We start from the raw sequence: 16,352 nt of genomic DNA, 5'->3' as shown, positions 1-16,352 counted from the left end.
GCAATAGAGGGAACGAAGAAGCGAACGAAGCAGCAAAACATGGACATTATGGCGAGCTATGGGATATCAACATAACAGAGCATCCTGGCATGCAAAGTTCAACGGTGTACCGGCGGAAGATGACTGAAGGCAGATCCTTAAGTTACAGTCAACAACTCGCATACATTACATTTGGATCGCTCAGAACAGGACGCAGGAGCATGTTAAGGGTTGGACAAAAATCGATTGGCGGGGCACTATGAACATTGTTCATGATAGCAACCTACCAAAAGGACTCTTCACCAGCCCAGTGAACTGCCAAAAGCGAGCGCACAGGATCAAAAAACTCCATGGAGTCCTGCCTACACAATTATATGCGAGACACTGGAGACCAGATCTTTATGAAGACGGCAGCTGCAGAGTGTGCGGGACAGGGGAAGAAGAGACATCGCACATCTGGGGATGTCCAAGGACGATGGAGACTCAGGCCGAGAAGTGGAAGGAGATAATCCGAAATGTGAATGTGATAGGGGAGAGGACATGGAGGAAAGAGTTGAAAGTGGTACAGGAGCAAGCACAAAGGGCAAGAGAGAGAGGTGTAGGCCAAGGATAAAAGAGCCAACTTTTACTGCGGCAGAGGACTACATTTGGGGAACTCTAGAGATACATATCGATGGTGTGCGAGAAGTACGATGTCATGGTGATAGGAATGGCGATGATGAGGACGAGGAAGAGATGGGGCACAGACCAGATTGGTCTGTGCAGGACCTTTACCATGGACTTACGCCCAAGTCCATTGCTCAGAGTTGGAAAGCTGGCTTCAAGACAACAACAAGGATAGCTACATACATGGCAGGGCGCTTCGTCAAGGCCATAGAAGAATTCGGTCATACAGAATCTGGGATAAACGGTGTAAAGCCACCGTTGAATGGGAAAAGGCTCGTGGAATCACTGCTATGAGCAAACGCGCCAGAGGACGCAACTGTGTTGGGAAGCACAGACGTAGTAGCAATGATTTCTTCGACCCTTCCCTCAGACAGAGACGGAAACTGAATGTGAGAGAGATCTACAAAATTGCGGATGACCAAGTCCAGGACAGTTACCTTGGGAAAACCAAACTGAACAGGATGGAGCGGCTAGGTGGAATGAAGTTTTTGGTAACTATGGATGGCGGATAATTTGTCGCGTTGCGCAAAAGGCCATGTCGGAAAGGCGGACTTTGAGTACCAATCATGGCGGTCAAGGTTTATGAAATCATGGATGCAGCGGCTCTCGCCGTTTGTGCAGTAATAACTGTTTATTGACTATAGTTTCTGGGGTATTTTGTTCATAAGAGTAGAAAATAAATGCCATGCCCCCGAGGGCCCTTGTTATAAAAAAAAAAGGGAAAAAAGTTTTTTTGTTATCAAAAAAAGTTATCGACGCATTCCAGTTGCTATACATCCATCAAGGGCTCAAGGCAGATAACGATTGCAATTTTTTTTACGATGCTATTTCATAAATTTATTTAAAATGCTAGATATTATCATATAGATGGGCGTAACAATGGATGAGAATTAAAGGAAAAGTCTATGTTATGTACGAGTTAGAGAAAATATGAACGATTGTGACATGAAAATATTTAAAAAAAGGTGAAGTCCTTTTTTTTTTTCTTTAAAAAAAATAAATAAATAAATGATGATTATAATTGTTCGTATGCCTTAAGTCATGAGATGTTAGTGCTTGGGAAGAGGCAAAAACTTGAGATTGGGACGATTGGAATTGATAGTGCCGGTAATCATGCGTAGTAACCAAGTTGGCGTAAAACGCAGCACAATGTTTCGTGCGACATCCGCTTTGAAGCCCTGTTTAATTCAAGGATTCATTAAGACGGTCCACATATTAATAAGTAATTCCATATCTCCATTTTTTGACCATTTTATAGAGGATATTTATGATTTACCTGTTCGTAAATGAGATCCGCAAACTCTCGTGAACTATCCGAGGCGACCTTGGCAGTCTCGGCCCGCATATCAACATATCGCTGAAAAATCGTAGTAAAACTCGACGTGGTGTTGGAGGTAAGGTCATAGAACATGTTAACCAGGCAAGCACAGTCAAGGATTGCTTGTGATGCGCCTTGGCCAAAGAAAGGAACGATCTGGTAGGGAAGGATATTATGAATGGAAAGAGGACGTATTAATTGATAATATCTACTACAAACATACATTAACTTTGATTATATGTTTTTCATTTTGTTACCTTATGACAAGCTAGAAAATGTATATAATGACAATGGGACAGCAAAAAAAAAAAAGACAAATAGTCAGTAATAAACAACTATCATTAGGTGACGATGGATACTGATTTTTTTTTTTTTTTTTTTTTTTTTCCTGCTTCCATGTTGTTGGAGAAAACTTACCATCACCAACAAGGACTACGCGACCGTTGTACCAAGTGCGGTACATCTTCTCTTCCAAGAGAACTTTCGAAACTAGGCCCTTGGGCGTAGACTCAATCAAGTCCATGACTGATCCACCGTATGGACATTTGAAATTACGGACATCCTCGCAAATTTCAACTGCTGTCTCGGGATACCAGTCGCGACCGCTTCGAGAGCCACTTCCATGACTACTATGGTCCCCATCGTCATTCTGAATCAAATGAGGGTCTGGACCGCCTACACACCAGGCCAGTCTGTTTCCTTGTAATGGTAAGATCCACATCTTGTATGGGACAGAAAACATCCCAATTTAAATTTATGATTATAGTTTAATAAAGGAAAAGGAATGCATGTTGTTAAGGTTAGAGACATAGAACATGCGAGAGATTATAGACCTAAGTTTCTCATCGGCGCATGTGGTTACGAAGAACTGAATTTGTTATTATTCAACCTCAGCTCTACGGAGGAAACTCATCCCCATACTCCAGCATAGATTTGAGAAGCATTTCTTTATGCGCTGCAACGTGAGGTAGACGAAGCGGAGGATTAAGGAAAGAAAGAGGAAGGAGGGAAAAGAAGGAGGGAAAGAAAGGAAAAGAATGGAAAGAATGGGGAGTAAGGGAGGAAGGGAAGGAGAGTACAACACATCAAGAACGAAGCAGCTTGTGTGGGGTGTATGTAAGAAGGTGTAGGATGTGTATGAGTGCACGTGCTGTACGGAGGAGGGACCTGTTTGAGCATATCCGAATGCAAAAAGGTTTTGAGCTGAAGTACAGAATGTAGGCAGCAAATGTTGACACAGTGCATGTTGGTGTGCAGGGCGCGTGCGTTAGAAAGTTAGAGCAGGAGCTTTGGAGTATTTACTTACAGAAGTATGTTGATCCTTGCCAAGTAGGACTTTGACTTCGCACGAGTCATCCAAGAGCACTGGATACTTTGCAGGGTCGAGTGGAGATGTCATGCCTTGGCATTCAGACAAATAAATAAATATCAACAGTTAAGAATATCGATCCGATTGCAAATCAGAAACATCGTTATTAGACAAGAAGATGGTACAAATTATTATTATTATTAGTATTGTAACTATTATTGCTCATGTACAGCAAATAAACCGAAGAACGTGGGCTGATTATCTTAATCCACATTGTCAAAGTTTTTTTTTTTTTTTTTTTTGTTCAAGATAGGAGTGGATGGACTTACCTACGACGCATTGTTTATCAAAGTGTAATGGCTTGGTGTCAGACTCTGGCAAAATCCCACGCTCTTTCAGTTTCTTGTACATAATCTGGCGGGTTGCGCTGTAAGCGCCGTCTGCTCCGACGACAATATGACCCACATAAGTCGTCTCGTCCATGCAGGTCACTGTGACATCTTGCTGGGTTTCAGTAATATCGATAACGCGCTTGCCTGTTGTCAGCTTCCCAGGCGGGATTTTTGAAAGGAGATATTCGTGCAGATCTGGTCTATTTTTTAAAAACACGATGATAAAGATTTAGGTTGAGTATTGATGAAACATTCGTTATTATATTGGCACATCACCTTAACAACGCACTAACCTGCTCATTACCATCGCTTGATGGTGATGCCTAAAAGTCCAAAAAAAAAAAAAAAAGTTTTAGAATGTATTATAAACAGTCATGATCAAAAGAGAGAATTAGAAGGCGGGAATGGATCTAACCTTCGTTTGTTGGTTCGAGTGTCAATGCGTCCCATTTTGCGACCATTGGCAGAGAGAACGGAAATACCTCTGAGTGGTTTAGACATTTTCTGCATATCTTCGAGCAAACCAAGCTGAGCCATCAGATCCATGATGACGGGGTGGAGTGAAATGGAGGTGCCAAGTGGACGAAGTCTTGAGGCCTGCTCCAGGATATGATAGTCGATCCCAGCCTGATCGAGCATGATCCCCATGACTAGACCAGCTAAACCACCTCCAACAATGATGACACGCAAACCAGGAGGAGGAGGGGTCATTATTGTGAACGAAACGAAAAAAGAGAAAGTCTGAGGAAGTGTTCCGTATGGAGTGTTACTGCGTGTGAGAGACTATAGCAGTGAAGGTGGTGAAAGTGAGTGAAAGTGAGTGAAAGTGAGAGGATAGATTGTCTTTGAAAGAATAATAGACGTAAATGAAGGCCACGGGGGATTGTTCAATTAAATAAAAGATAAATACAAAGATTGATGTGTAAACGACAGCTGGGCGAAGATTCGGCAAATGAAAGAACTAATGGATCTGCAAATGTACAAAAAAAAAAAAAACCAACAAAATCAAAAAGACCAAAGAACAATGAAGAATAAGGACAAGTTGAAGAGAAGAGAAAAAAAGGAAAAAAGGAAAAGGACAGACTTTCTGGTTTTAATATTCTTATTGCCCTAATTGCCATTTTGGTGTGGTTTTTGTTTGCCATGTGTACCAAAATAGGCCCTGAAAAACAGACGATCCGCAAATTGCCGCTTTTCTTTAATAGTAGTACATTATTCTTTACATAAAATGGTTAGAATCATAAAAATAACAGGAATGGTTTTAAAAACATTATTGATGATGGGAAAAGGATATTCATGTATTGTATATTTATTCAGGTACCATGTGCAAGTAAAAATATGCCATGCCTATGCAACGCTACCTTTACTTACGCCTTTCTTTTTTTATTATTTATTAATTGAACTTGAACCCCATCATATATATATACATATAATATATATATATATATTTTATTACACATCGATCGATGCATCTGAGCATTGAATGATTTCTACGATATATATTGCATAAACCCGGTCCACGTTTGAGGATATCCTTCTATTGAACCTATCAACTTGCCTCCAGGTTAAAACCATTGCAACTTTTACCCCTGCTCTCTTGCTCTTCTTTTGTTCCTTTGTAATTACTCTTGCTTTTAATCTTTTCCTTCTTCTTCTTCTCTTCTTTTTCTATTTCTTTCTCATCCCCAAACCCACTCGAAACATGGACCCACACAAAAATATAAAACAACAAACTTTCAATTTGTTGACAACATTTATGGTCCTATTGTTTGGCTTGCAGGGTCTCATAACCTTTTTCCTTTGCTTCCATTGTAAATTATGGATACATCGGGTATGAGCTCATTGTGCTTGTTTCTCAAACGTCTAATAAACAATCAGTCAGCCGAAGAAACATGTTGCTACACAAACGTTTGATCTTTGCATTAGGTTTAGCCTTCAAAGAAAACATGTCACTTTTTTCACCATATTTGTTCATGAATCATTGCGGGGCAAAATGAAAGCTGAATCCATACTTGCTTTTCGTTTGAATGCGGCGGTAACTGTTGAAGCTTGAAATAAACTACGTGAGGGCTATTCTATGTATGCAAGTAATTTCAGTCTAGATTGGTCATAGTAACACTGGGTAAAAAGCATGCTTGAGCTCGATCGCTGTTCAATCGATCGCCAATGATAGAATTGACTAGAAACTGGGGTACATAGTTCAAGAATATATACCGCAACATCGTTCCTGTCCAGCCCTGTCGACTCATAATTTTTCCGAATACATGAGAGCCTTGGACAGCTTTCAGGGCATCAGATCGGCGGTCGCTTTCGTAGGATCGGAGTCTGACTGCAAGATCCTCTAAAGGACATGAAGAGGTTGCAGTCAAAGCACCAGAAGCGGTGGTATCAGAGGCATTTTGGTCCACCAACCGAGAATAGGCGTAAAATAGATTCGCCAAATTTACGGCATCGTATCCAGCCTGTACAAACGGCTGACCGCCACAGACCAACGCCTGTCATTGTTATTAAACCCCGACCCCGATGTCATGGATCCATCGTTTTAGGAAGCAAAAATATACACATGTATATATATATAAATATATATATATGTATATTTACGGGTGTATTGTAAGTATATATATATGTATATATATATATATAATACGTTTTTTTTTTTTTTTTTTTAAATGGAAAAAAAAATAAAAAGGAAAAAAAAGTACATTTAGTGGACCCAAAACATAGTTCGGTGATCCAGTTTATAGAGGCATCGTTACAAACCTTATGACACGCTGTGGGCCGACGTAGAAAAAGTCAGCAAGTCGAAAAAGTAACGTTATCATGTTGAAGCGGTCAAGGTTTAAGTACGTAATAGCGGTATTTAAAAGGTTTAAATGAGCAAAATACAAAATATAATGACAAATTGAGTATCACCTTCCATGTCAAAAAAAAAAAGAGGAAAAACCGTCAATGACGAGCCATGCATTGCAACATCAATGGGGGTTCGATACGCAGGTAGACGCTTGTTTGTTTTTGTTTGTTCGTTTGTTTACCAGCTTACCGTCACCCATGAGTGCAATTTTGCCATGTGTCCATGTAAAATGAAATCCCTCTTCGCGTGGAAGTGAGAGCATCGTTCCTTCGGGTGTTAAATCAAACAATTCACCCATTAAAGTGTTCTCTAAGGGACTCTGCAATGCGCGGAACTTTTCGCACGTCATCTGAATGGTCTCTTTCATATCACTCCAGTCTTCTACCTCAGGGCAATCAATGGGCCCGGGTAGTTCCTCATCTAGCAACCAGCACAGTCTGTTCCTGGTCATTGGGACACACCAGCACTAAATGGATAAAATTTTAATTTTAGACTAAACTAAACTAGACTAGGCAGCATAGCAGAGTAGAGCATGGAACACCACGTAGAGCACAGCAGAAACAAAAAGTAAAAAAGTCTTACCGAAAAGGGTCTGCTACCTTTCGACACCAGCACTTGGATTTCAGAATACTCTGCTTTGACCACAGGAAATCGATCTGGATCTAATGGTTGAGTCATTCCGACAAGGGATCGATACTGATACTGCAATGGCTTATGATCTTGGGCAGGTAGTCTACCGCATTCTTTCAACTGTCGATAGAGGCTCAACCGCACATTGCTATATGCACCATCTGCGCCAATGATGATTCCCTGATAGCTCGAACCATCTGTGCAAACACAGGTTGCTTTTGAATCACGAGTGCTATTGATAACAATGTTTTCGACTTGTTTTCCAAAGAGCAGTTTCTCCTTAGGAAGTTGACCCACCAGGTGGTTATACAGTTCTGGCCTAGAGATAACTAGTGTGTAGTAACCATATCTGCAAAAGCTTTGGATAAGCTATTCACGCCAAGTACATTTGCATACTTAAAAAAAAGAGGTCCAACAATTTGAGTACCTCGAAAACGAAACGGTCTTGTCAATTGCGCCCAGCTTATTGCATAAGATTTTGCCTTTTTGCTCTTGGTTAGCTTCATAAACAGAGATATGACTGACTGGTTTCGCAAGCTGTTTCAATGCATCAAGTAGGCCGAGCTGTTGGAGCAGCGGTTGGATTTGAGATGTGATGGGGATCACGCCTCCACCTTCAAGAGGCATTGTTGAGGTAGTCATACGTTCTAGGATTAGATAGTCCAGAGAGGCCTTTTCGAGTAAAAAGGCCAAGAGTAAACCACCCAGCCCAGCTCCAACGATAATAATTTTATCCATTGAGTGGGATGTTGTGATTCAATGAGAAGAATGAACGAGAGGCATCAGCCATCGTATTCACTGAGGAAACGCATTTCCGTAGTCAACTTTGATCTAATCTTTTATTCAGTTGGCGGTGGCTTGCTCATGGTGAAATATAGAAATATTTTGGATCACCGGCATCAACCGCCTTGTGGGTTTGATAATCAATTAAATTATGGGTGTGGATCCATGTTGGGTAATAAATACGAAAGACCGCTATCTATTTCAGAATAAGAGGAGGTTCAGGGTGGGAACATACACAGGTTTTCAAAAAGGTACCATCTTTTTTGAAAGTTGCAGTTTAATAATTTTAATAATAAATTCAAAGGAAACTCTTTCTACCGTTTCTTTTTTAGTTCAGGCAACATTGCAAAAAACTAACATTGAAAGATCAGATCAAGAGAGAGGGTAATCAGCTTGAGTCGCTTTCTCTTTTTTTTTTTTTTTTTTTTTTTTTGCTTCTTTTTTTTTGTATCCATTTCTCACTCAAATGTCTTTTGCGGTTGCTGGTGCTGTTGCTTGCGCTGCTCGTCAAGCTTCTAATTCAGCCATTAGTGTGACACGAACATTCCGCCATTCAATATTCCCACAGTCTCATGCTCATTTCTCTTTTCATTTATATTCTTCTAGTCATTCCATCACTTCATCCTCCCTAGCACGCTTGACCTCTTCATCCTTCACTACTATGGCTACTACTGGTGCCATCACTACTAACGCTCCGACAGGCAGGTCTTCTGACACTTTCAACGCCACAAAAAAAAAAAAAAAAAAAAAAAAAAAAAACATACTCACGTCTTTTCATGCATTTTCTTTAACCCTGTCCTAGGAGAAATCCCAGTCTTTGATTCTATCGCTGCCTTCCGTGCATGGCGCAAGGGGTTGGCTCGTCAGGAGAAGACCGTGGGCTTTGTTCCTACAATGGGAGCACTGCATGAAGGTCATTTGAGTCTTGGTATGTACTTTTATTACTTTTGTGCACAACAGTTGATCGGATTGAAAAAAGTGCTGCGCGCTAATGCTTCATTTTCCACGCGGCAAATCATGTGTTGTAAAATTTTGTTCATTTATCGTAGTGGAGACTGCAAGCAAAGAGTGTGACGCTGTTGTCGTTTCTATCTTTGTGAATCCTGCCCAGTTTGCACCCCATGAAGATCTGGATCGGTACCCCCGCACGTTTGATACAGATTATGCCTCTTTGGTCTCTACAAAGTCATGCGCTGCTATCTTATTGCCAAAGGTCAGTGAGATGTATCCAGCTGGTATCACCCTTGATCGTTCGCAACAACGCGGTGCATTTGTCGAAGTCCAGGGCTTGTCTCATCAGATGGAGGGCATCCCTCGCCCTCATTTCTTCCGTGGGGTCGCTACAGTTGTCGCAAAGCTCTTCAATATTGTCCAACCTGATCGTGCCTTCTTTGGTCAAAAGGATGCTCAACAATGTGTGGTCTTACGTGCCATGATCAGAGACTTATTAATGCCTATTCGAATGCGTTCTGTACCCACATGTCGTGAGGCAGATGGCCTAGCTATGTCCTCCCGTAATCGTTATCTAACTCCAGAAATGAGAGAGGTTGCTACTGTACTCTACAAGGCGATTTCAGCTGCCAAGGAAGCCATTGTCAAGAATGGAGCTCAGGAACGTACCGCTATTCTGCAGCCCGCGTACAGGATCATTGAGCAAGTCAGTCAGCAAGTCAAAGCTCAGGGTTTGCCTTTTGAGGTACGATTGGATTATCTATCTCTGGTCGATGTCGAAACTTTGAGTGAGCTTGAGATTTTGGGCAAGAACCAAGCAGCCATTTTGTCAGGAGCTGTTTATATTGGCACCACGCGTTTGATCGATAATACTTTGATTAACACAGAAGAGCTATAACATGAAGGAGTGCTTTAGACCGATAGACAGTAATGCTTTAAGAAGTTGAAGAAAACAATGCATATAATCTCAACGAAGGAATAAATAAAGCATGCTTTAACTACTTTCACCACGCTCTTGATGAAATCTTAGAGGCAATCCTCAAGTGCGTGCTCATAGTTAAACACTAGCTGCTTCGTTTGCACTTTCACGCTCTACAACCCTTCATTTAGCACAACTTTTACAGTTATAAATGTTGCTGATCCTTTCTGCCTTGTTCAATTGTCAATGGTACTAAAACCATTAGTCAATGTTATTATCACCTTGTTTTTATCCCAGAACTTGCCGATTCATGCTCTCACTCACTTTTTACCACTGTTGTCACTCATTCATCCAGCTCCACTAATGATATCAACCCATGGACCCGTACTCTTGCATCGCTATATGTCTATGAGAAGGCAGAGAGCTCTGATAATTCTACGCTTGTTACTTAAAAAAGCGTCGAACTAACTTTCTCTACCTCTACTGCACTTCCAAAGGTGTTTGAAATACGATGTTTCTTTCTGTGCATCTACCAAAAGTTCTTTCCACAAATTCCATATTCAAAGATGTACCAATGAATCTCTGAATTGAGGATGCCTGGGGCCTGCCCTCTCTTTATTTGTGTGACATGGATTTAGCGCAGGAAAAATATGTGATTTTCAGCAGAGCATTTCATGGCACACTGTCCAACGAAAGTGGCTAAAAAAGTTCTGACCAGAACAGCCACCACCCTTGACATCGAACATCAAGGCAGAGATGTTTTAATGGATTCACGCATTGATCCTAGATTTCGCCAGGCAACATGTCACAGGAGCAAAGGCGAAAGCGCAGATTACCGACGACTCTAACTAGCAACAGCAGGAGCAATGGAGGCACATCTTCGACATCCCAATCACGTCTTAATGTTTCGGTATTCAGCTCTGACTCGGATACAGCCAACGGGACTGATGACAATAGTAACCATAGTGGCAAGAAGCGCTTTAGACAGGGTTATTTTACTCATAAGCCAAGCTCATCATCTAAGCTTTCATCCTCTGAGTCTGCATCCAACGTAGTACCAGTAGAGTTCGTGATTGAAGGTGTAGGTTTCTTTTGCCACCTTCTGAGCTCTCTCATAAAAGGTGCAGCTTTTTAATTCAATCACATCTAATGGTCAGAATTTCTTATTGTTTTGTGCTCAGATCAAGGTTAAATTCCCTTTCGCTCCTTATGAATCACAGCGGGAAATGATGAGCAAGGTATAAGCGAGAAAAATGACAGTGAAATACTTCACACTGCCCTGCCCGTTTTCCAAACAAAGGCTTTAACATGTAATGAACATCTCTATAAATGCTATCTTTTGAGTGACAGATTGTTAAGGCACTTCAGACGGAGGAAAATGCACTGCTTGAAAGCCCTACAGGTAGGATGGATCTTATTCATGTCAAATGCACCCGTGGGCCACAGATATTGCTAAAAAAGAGCCCTTACTAAAAATCATATTCAGGCTCCGGTAAATCATTGGCGCTACTTTGTGGGGCCCTTGCTTGGTTAGAATCTGAAAAGGGAAAGCGAATGGCAATCAGAGCAAAGGCAAAGCAAATGGAACTCAAAGCAAAGCAGGGGGAAATCGTTGAATCACCATATTTTACGGATGAAAAATATTTAGACACCAATACTTCCAGTACTTTTTTGGATTCGACAGCGTCTTATAATCCGTCAGGTTGTGGGCCTTGCGCTGCGTCCTGTGGATCTTCAATGATATTAGGAGAAGCGAATGATGGCCAATTACCCGATTCCAATTTGATAATTGATCCACAGCCATCAACAGAACCCAAAGCTATACCGTATATAAAATGCAGTGCTACAATTCAGGATGACGAGGCTTTTAAGCCTACAAGAAAAGATAGTGTAGCTAAGGGTCTAAAAGACGTGATAGAAATCCAATATGAAAAAGCTGAAGAGCCGTCTAGATCAATTACCTCAACTGGGGATAAGCATCCAGGAAATAGCACACACGGTTACAGAAATATACCAAAGATATACTTTGGAAGTCGAACGTAAGTTTGTTGGGAATATTCAAATAGTATTGATGCTTGAAATTTTCAACTGTGTCAATGGCTCCTAAAATGGGGTCTTTTTTAGACACAAACAAATTACTCAATTAGTCAAAGAGCTAAAATCGAACACGGTATATCGACCAAGTAAGACATTTCCTGGTTGATTACTTTGCAACATCGTCTATATGGCCAATGAGATGGATATGCGAATGAAAGAAAACAAATGAAAATGGCCTTACTCTTTGTAAAAAAAATAAATGAAAACATTTAGAGATGGTCGTTTTGGGAAGTCGAAACCACTATTGCATCAATCCACATCTAAAGAAAGTAACAAACAAGAATGATGCATGCCAAGAGCTTCTTGATAGTGTTACTGGTGAAGGTTGCTATCAAAAGTCCCGAGCAGGTGAATTAGCCATGAAATTCACTGAACGCAAAGGCGGTCAAAACAAAATATGGGATATGGAGGATCTTGTGAAAACAGGGAAGAGCCTTCGAGGTAAACATTTCTCCTATTCATTAAAAAAAAAAAGGAAAAAAAAAACAAAAATTGGCAATTAACTTTATTATTACTATTTTTGTTATTTCCTCCTTTGAAAAACAGCATGTCCTTACTTCGCCGCGAGGTCAATGGCTGTAGATGCAGAGCTCGTGTTCTGCCCCTATGGCTATCTGATCGATCCTCGTAAGTCCTATAAGAAATCTGTGCCTCTCCAGTTTCCAGTTAGTTTGCAGCATATTAACGTTTTTTTTTTGTTCATGATAGAAATCCGTAGAGCCATGGAGATTAATCTCGACGAAAGCATAGTGATCCTGGATGAGGCTCACAATATCGAGGACGCGGCAAGAGAAGCAGGAGGCCTAGAAGTTGTGGACAGTGACTTGACGGCAGCCGCAATGCAATTCGGAGATATGGTCAAGCGTAATAACCTTGTCGATTGGTGCTTACCACTCCGGAATGTAAGTGGCATCGGAATCTCTATACTTCATATTTATGTTCTCACCTTAATGATGACAAATGTGCATCTCATTATTTGTTCTTCTGCTGAAATGCCTTAATATCTTTCAATCACGCAGCTCGCGGAAATGTTTTTATCTATGCTGAATGACCAAGTCAAGTTTAGTATTAGAGAGTATGAACAATCCACAGAAATGTAAGTAACTTGGCTTGAAACCTTTTTTTTTTATATTTTTTTATAAAAGAAATATATAAACTCTGATACTGGCAGTTAAATGATTAAAAACTAGTTGGACAGGTCAAGAGATGCTTGCGAATCTCGACAGGCGCGGTGTCAGCAGACATACTATTCATGTTTATGACCGAGCATGCCAAGGGTTGTCCAAAGCTCTTAAAGAGCAGAAGGACCAACTTAAAGAGCTGAATAAGCGAAATAATAATACTTCCAGGGAAATTGAAGGAGGAAAGCCCAAATTTGATCCAGAAGCTTACATTGCTATTTCTCCAAGAACTTTGCGTGTGATGGAAGGGATTATAACGGTACTTATGCGACTAATGGATCCGGATCTGGATTGTGTAGACGACTATAAAGTCGTACTAGTAGAGTCTGTAGCTCGCCGCGATCCAAGCGCAGATAATGGAAGTGCAGATGATGCAGAAAGTTCGGATGAAGCAGAAAGGGGTGGAGGCTCTTCCACCAAAGGAAAGAGGAAACCAGCTCAAAGAAAGACCCAGACCAGTTTACTGAAAGGGAAAATTGCAGCAAAAATAAGAGAGCTCAAATTTTGGTGCATGAATCCTGGCCTCATATTCCAGCCGATCTCCTCGAAAGTACGATCGATTATCCTTACTAGTGGCACGCTTTCACCTATGGACACCTTTGCCTCCGAGCTCCAAACATCTTTCAAGATCCAACTAGAGGCAGGTCACATCATTCAAAAGTCGCAAGTATGGGCAGGAGCACTCCCGCTTGGACCAAATGGTGTCAAGATGGATGGTACCTACCGCTCTGCAAGCAGTTACCCATACCAAGATGAGCTTGGGCGCGTTATAGAGCGAATCATCACCATAACGCCTCACGGAGTCCTTTGCTTCCTATCCTCCTATAGCCTTTTGGATAACCTGATGGCTCGTTGGCGTGCAACCGGACAGTACGACCGCTTATGCGCTATCAAAAAGGTGATACAGGAGCCGAGGAAAGCACCAAACAAAATTTTTGACAAAACACTCAGAGGATTTTATGCACACATTGCGAGTCATGTAGAAAAAGGATCCAATGGGGGCGCCATCATGTTTGCAGTTTTTCGAGGTAAATGCTCCGAAGGGATCGATTTTACAGACTCCAACTGTCGGGCTGTACTAGCAGTGAGCATCCCTTTCCCAGGGCTTCATGACCTCAAGATCAAGTTAAAGAAAGAGTATAACGATAGTCAATCCCGACGGTATCGTGAACACACTCAGTTGATGCATCATCAATCTTTGCAGAGCCTGGATCATTCCAGTGGCAATTCTGCACAGAGCGCTCAGCTTGCAGCAATGATTGCTAAACGCAATCAAGGCCGGCCATTGCTTAATGGCAATCGCTGGTATGAGATCCAGGCTTTTCGAGCATACAATCAGGCTATTGGTCGCTGTATTCGACACCGACGAGACTGGGGTGCCATGGTGTTATTGGACCATCGTTTTAGTCAGCTTTCCAACCAGCAGTGTCTATCTAAATGGGTACGCCCGCTTGTCAGGACTTTTTGGGATTTTGAGCAAGGAGTTAATGATATGATGACATGGATAAAGCCCCTATGTTCTGACGGAGTTGTTATACTAGAAGAGGTTGTTAGAGAAGTAACTACGCTTATTGAACAAGCACCAGGGCAGGATAGACAAGAAGCATGTCATGCTGTCCAAGTCACCGATGATCTTTCGATAGATAGCTCGAGGCAGGAAGGGAACGACAGGAGAGAAGAGGCAATCGTCAATTCGGAAGTTAAATCCATTCAACTGGGCGAACGGGAAGGAAAACCAGAGGGAGATATTTCAACATGTGAAGACACTGTGGGTCATATAACAACGGACCTAGAGGCAAAGTTACATGAACCAAAGAATGAGGATGTTGATTATGGGGGTCCTGCTGGCCAGGACGGATCGGATATTAATGATTGGAATAATGAATGGGCGCTTGATCCAGCCGATGGCCTGTTAGATGGTGCTAACGATAACAGGCGCAGTCAAATGCAGAAGCAACTTTGCAGTGATGATATTTACCACGCGGTGTCTGAGGCACAGCAGCATGGGGCGGATGACGACTGGGGCTCTGATCTTGAAGCAGATGTCACTGCAGAGTTGGATGCTGGTTTCGAGAGCGAAAGCGAAAGCGAAACGCAGCAGAGGTCTAATGAATCTGATGACTTTCAAAACCTCGATGAAGGCGATAACATGCAAGCCCATGAGGCTGTATCAGACATGAGTACTACCGCTAAACGCAATTCTTCTGAGACTCCAGGCATGTCTATCACCGAAGCGACTGCGCTTATGCCAGTGTCTATTTCATCCACGAATATTGATGCCGAGAGTCGTGCCCCTTCGTCACAAAGTGTAGATAGCACACATCCCCATCCTAAAGCGTCGTCTCCTTTGTATTCTGCATTTTCATCAGTACGATCTCTACCTGTTTGGCCATCCGAATTTCCTTATGAGCTAGACGTGTCAAATTCGCTGACTAAGAAGTCCATGGTCCTATCTGGATTAGGATCCGATATTGATCTTCGTGTAGTTTGTAAGGTATGCAGTGGACCTTTGTTGTCTTGCTCTGAGCGTCCCAAGATCAAGATAGTGCATAAATCAATGGCCAATGAGATGGTGATGAACCGTAAGCGAGAAATCCAGGATGGATTGTTATTTGCACAATCTATGAACCAACAGACATCAGTCGTTACAAATGATTATATTCCTAATACCAATGGTACATCAGGAATGAGGTCACTAATTCCTGCGCTCAAGCGGTCTATTAGTAATCAAAGTTTGGAAGGTGTTGTCTCATTGGCTGCGGAGCCTTCTGCAGGGACAATGATCCTAGTGATTTCAAAGTCAAATGTCAAGGAAGATTCTGAGACACAGCTTAGCATGGATGAGTTGGATTGTATATGGCGTCCAGAGGATGGCCTATTTTACCGGCGGATTGTATGCGCTCAATGTAACCGTGGCTGTTCATCTATGTCCATTGGTGAAGCTCACTCTCATCTTACCATTGTAAAAACTGCTTCGGGAAATCGCGTCATTCCAGGATGGAAGGGAGTTATTGTGGTGGGTCGCAGCGATGATAGCATTGCAGAAAAGGGTAGTGCAGATGAGTTAGGCACAGTTTGGTTGACTCCAGGGGAGACAAGAATATTGTAATAAGCAGCTTCTTCTTCAATCGATATTCGGTAATACGTGCTTCCATTTATGCAATAAAGTAGTTCATTGAATGCTGTATAGTACGATACGTCTATTTTAACACAGCACAACATTTCGCAGCGGATTCTTTTCCATATCATTCGTTTGGTTTACTTCTTGTGTTGCGT

The 16,352-nt window shown here is 41.8% G+C and overlaps 4 protein-coding genes across 4 annotated transcripts; 2 read left to right on the top strand and 2 right to left on the bottom strand.

Moving 5' to 3' along the window:
• Nucleotides 1-1,463: 1,463 nt before the first annotated feature.
• BCR41DRAFT_422254 (hypothetical protein) lies at nucleotides 1,464-4,658 on the bottom strand. Its single transcript, XM_022030127.1, has 8 exons — nucleotides 4,080-4,658; nucleotides 3,958-3,987; nucleotides 3,602-3,864; nucleotides 3,270-3,364; nucleotides 2,381-2,684; nucleotides 2,221-2,231; nucleotides 1,922-2,119; nucleotides 1,464-1,823 (listed from the first exon to the last, which is right to left on the bottom strand). The coding sequence occupies exons 1-8, from the start codon at nucleotides 4,373-4,375 to the stop codon at nucleotides 1,695-1,697; spliced, it is 1,326 nt and encodes a 441-aa protein (XP_021881210.1). The 5' UTR covers nucleotides 4,376-4,658; the 3' UTR covers nucleotides 1,464-1,694.
• Nucleotides 4,659-5,403: 745 nt separating this feature from the next.
• BCR41DRAFT_63690 (hypothetical protein) lies at nucleotides 5,404-7,959 on the bottom strand. The gene is made up of 6 exons (XM_022030955.1): nucleotides 7,573-7,959; nucleotides 7,098-7,494; nucleotides 6,705-6,981; nucleotides 6,425-6,435; nucleotides 5,677-6,159; nucleotides 5,404-5,579 (listed from the first exon to the last, which is right to left on the bottom strand). Exons 1-5 carry the CDS (start codon nucleotides 7,881-7,883, stop codon nucleotides 5,758-5,760), a joined length of 1,398 nt encoding a protein of 465 aa, XP_021881209.1. The 5' UTR covers nucleotides 7,884-7,959; the 3' UTR covers nucleotides 5,404-5,579; nucleotides 5,677-5,757.
• A 272-nt stretch (nucleotides 7,960-8,231) lies between these two features.
• On the top strand, nucleotides 8,232-9,947 carry BCR41DRAFT_353775 (pantothenate synthetase). Its single transcript, XM_022024224.1, has 4 exons — nucleotides 8,232-8,312; nucleotides 8,535-8,629; nucleotides 8,731-8,856; nucleotides 8,978-9,947. Exons 2-4 carry the CDS (start codon nucleotides 8,590-8,592, stop codon nucleotides 9,775-9,777), a joined length of 966 nt encoding a protein of 321 aa, XP_021881208.1. The 5' UTR covers nucleotides 8,232-8,312; nucleotides 8,535-8,589; the 3' UTR covers nucleotides 9,778-9,947.
• A 547-nt stretch (nucleotides 9,948-10,494) lies between these two features.
• BCR41DRAFT_353772 (helicase C-terminal domain-domain-containing protein) lies at nucleotides 10,495-16,229 on the top strand. The gene is made up of 10 exons (XM_022024223.1): nucleotides 10,495-10,879; nucleotides 10,980-11,036; nucleotides 11,149-11,200; nucleotides 11,285-11,837; nucleotides 11,923-11,981; nucleotides 12,109-12,336; nucleotides 12,442-12,522; nucleotides 12,604-12,797; nucleotides 12,915-12,991; nucleotides 13,086-16,229. The coding sequence occupies exons 1-10, from the start codon at nucleotides 10,601-10,603 to the stop codon at nucleotides 16,183-16,185; spliced, it is 4,680 nt and encodes a 1,559-aa protein (XP_021881207.1). The 5' UTR covers nucleotides 10,495-10,600; the 3' UTR covers nucleotides 16,186-16,229.
• The last annotated feature ends 123 nt before the right edge of the window (nucleotides 16,230-16,352 follow it).

This window comes from Lobosporangium transversale (genome assembly GCF_002105155.1).
Source record: "Lobosporangium transversale strain NRRL 3116 chromosome Unknown BCR41scaffold_19, whole genome shotgun sequence".
NCBI classification, from domain to species: domain Eukaryota; kingdom Fungi; phylum Mortierellomycota; class Mortierellomycetes; order Mortierellales; family Mortierellaceae; genus Lobosporangium; species Lobosporangium transversale.
The sequence above is the reverse complement of the archived record's forward strand: the minus strand, read 5'-3'. Positions and strand labels throughout refer to the sequence as shown.

Bases quoted from the DNA above. Each gene is read 5' to 3' on its own strand.
- BCR41DRAFT_422254 (XM_022030127.1), bottom strand. From the start codon at position 4,375: ATGACCCCTCCTCCTCCTGGTTTGCGTGTCATCATTGTTGGAGGTGGT. The intron at 3,988-4,079 runs GTTAGATCCATT...TTGGACTTTTAG, and splicing joins ACTCGAACCAACAAACGAAG to GCATCACCATCAAGCGATGG. The intron at 3,365-3,601 runs GTAAGTCCATCC...CTGAATGCCAAG, and splicing joins TGATAAACAATGCGTCGTAG to GCATGACATCTCCACTCGAC.
- BCR41DRAFT_63690 (XM_022030955.1), bottom strand. From the start codon at position 7,883: ATGGATAAAATTATTATCGTTGGAGCTGGGCTGGGTGGTTTACTCTTG. The intron at 7,495-7,572 runs GTACTCAAATTG...AAGCTTTTGCAG, and splicing joins AAGACCGTTTCGTTTTCGAG to ATATGGTTACTACACACTAG. The intron at 6,982-7,097 runs GTAAGACTTTTT...TTATCCATTTAG, and splicing joins AAGGTAGCAGACCCTTTTCG to TGCTGGTGTGTCCCAATGAC.
- BCR41DRAFT_353775 (XM_022024224.1), top strand. From the start codon at position 8,590: ATGGCTACTACTGGTGCCATCACTACTAACGCTCCGACAG. The intron at 8,630-8,730 runs GCAGGTCTTCTG...ACCCTGTCCTAG, and splicing joins CACTACTAACGCTCCGACAG to GAGAAATCCCAGTCTTTGAT. The intron at 8,857-8,977 runs GTATGTACTTTT...CATTTATCGTAG, and splicing joins TGAAGGTCATTTGAGTCTTG to TGGAGACTGCAAGCAAAGAG.
- BCR41DRAFT_353772 (XM_022024223.1), top strand. From the start codon at position 10,601: ATGTCACAGGAGCAAAGGCGAAAGCGCAGATTACCGACGACTCTAACT. The intron at 11,838-11,922 runs GTAAGTTTGTTG...GGTCTTTTTTAG, and splicing joins ATATACTTTGGAAGTCGAAC to ACACAAACAAATTACTCAAT. The intron at 12,798-12,914 runs GTAAGTGGCATC...TCAATCACGCAG, and splicing joins GGTGCTTACCACTCCGGAAT to CTCGCGGAAATGTTTTTATC.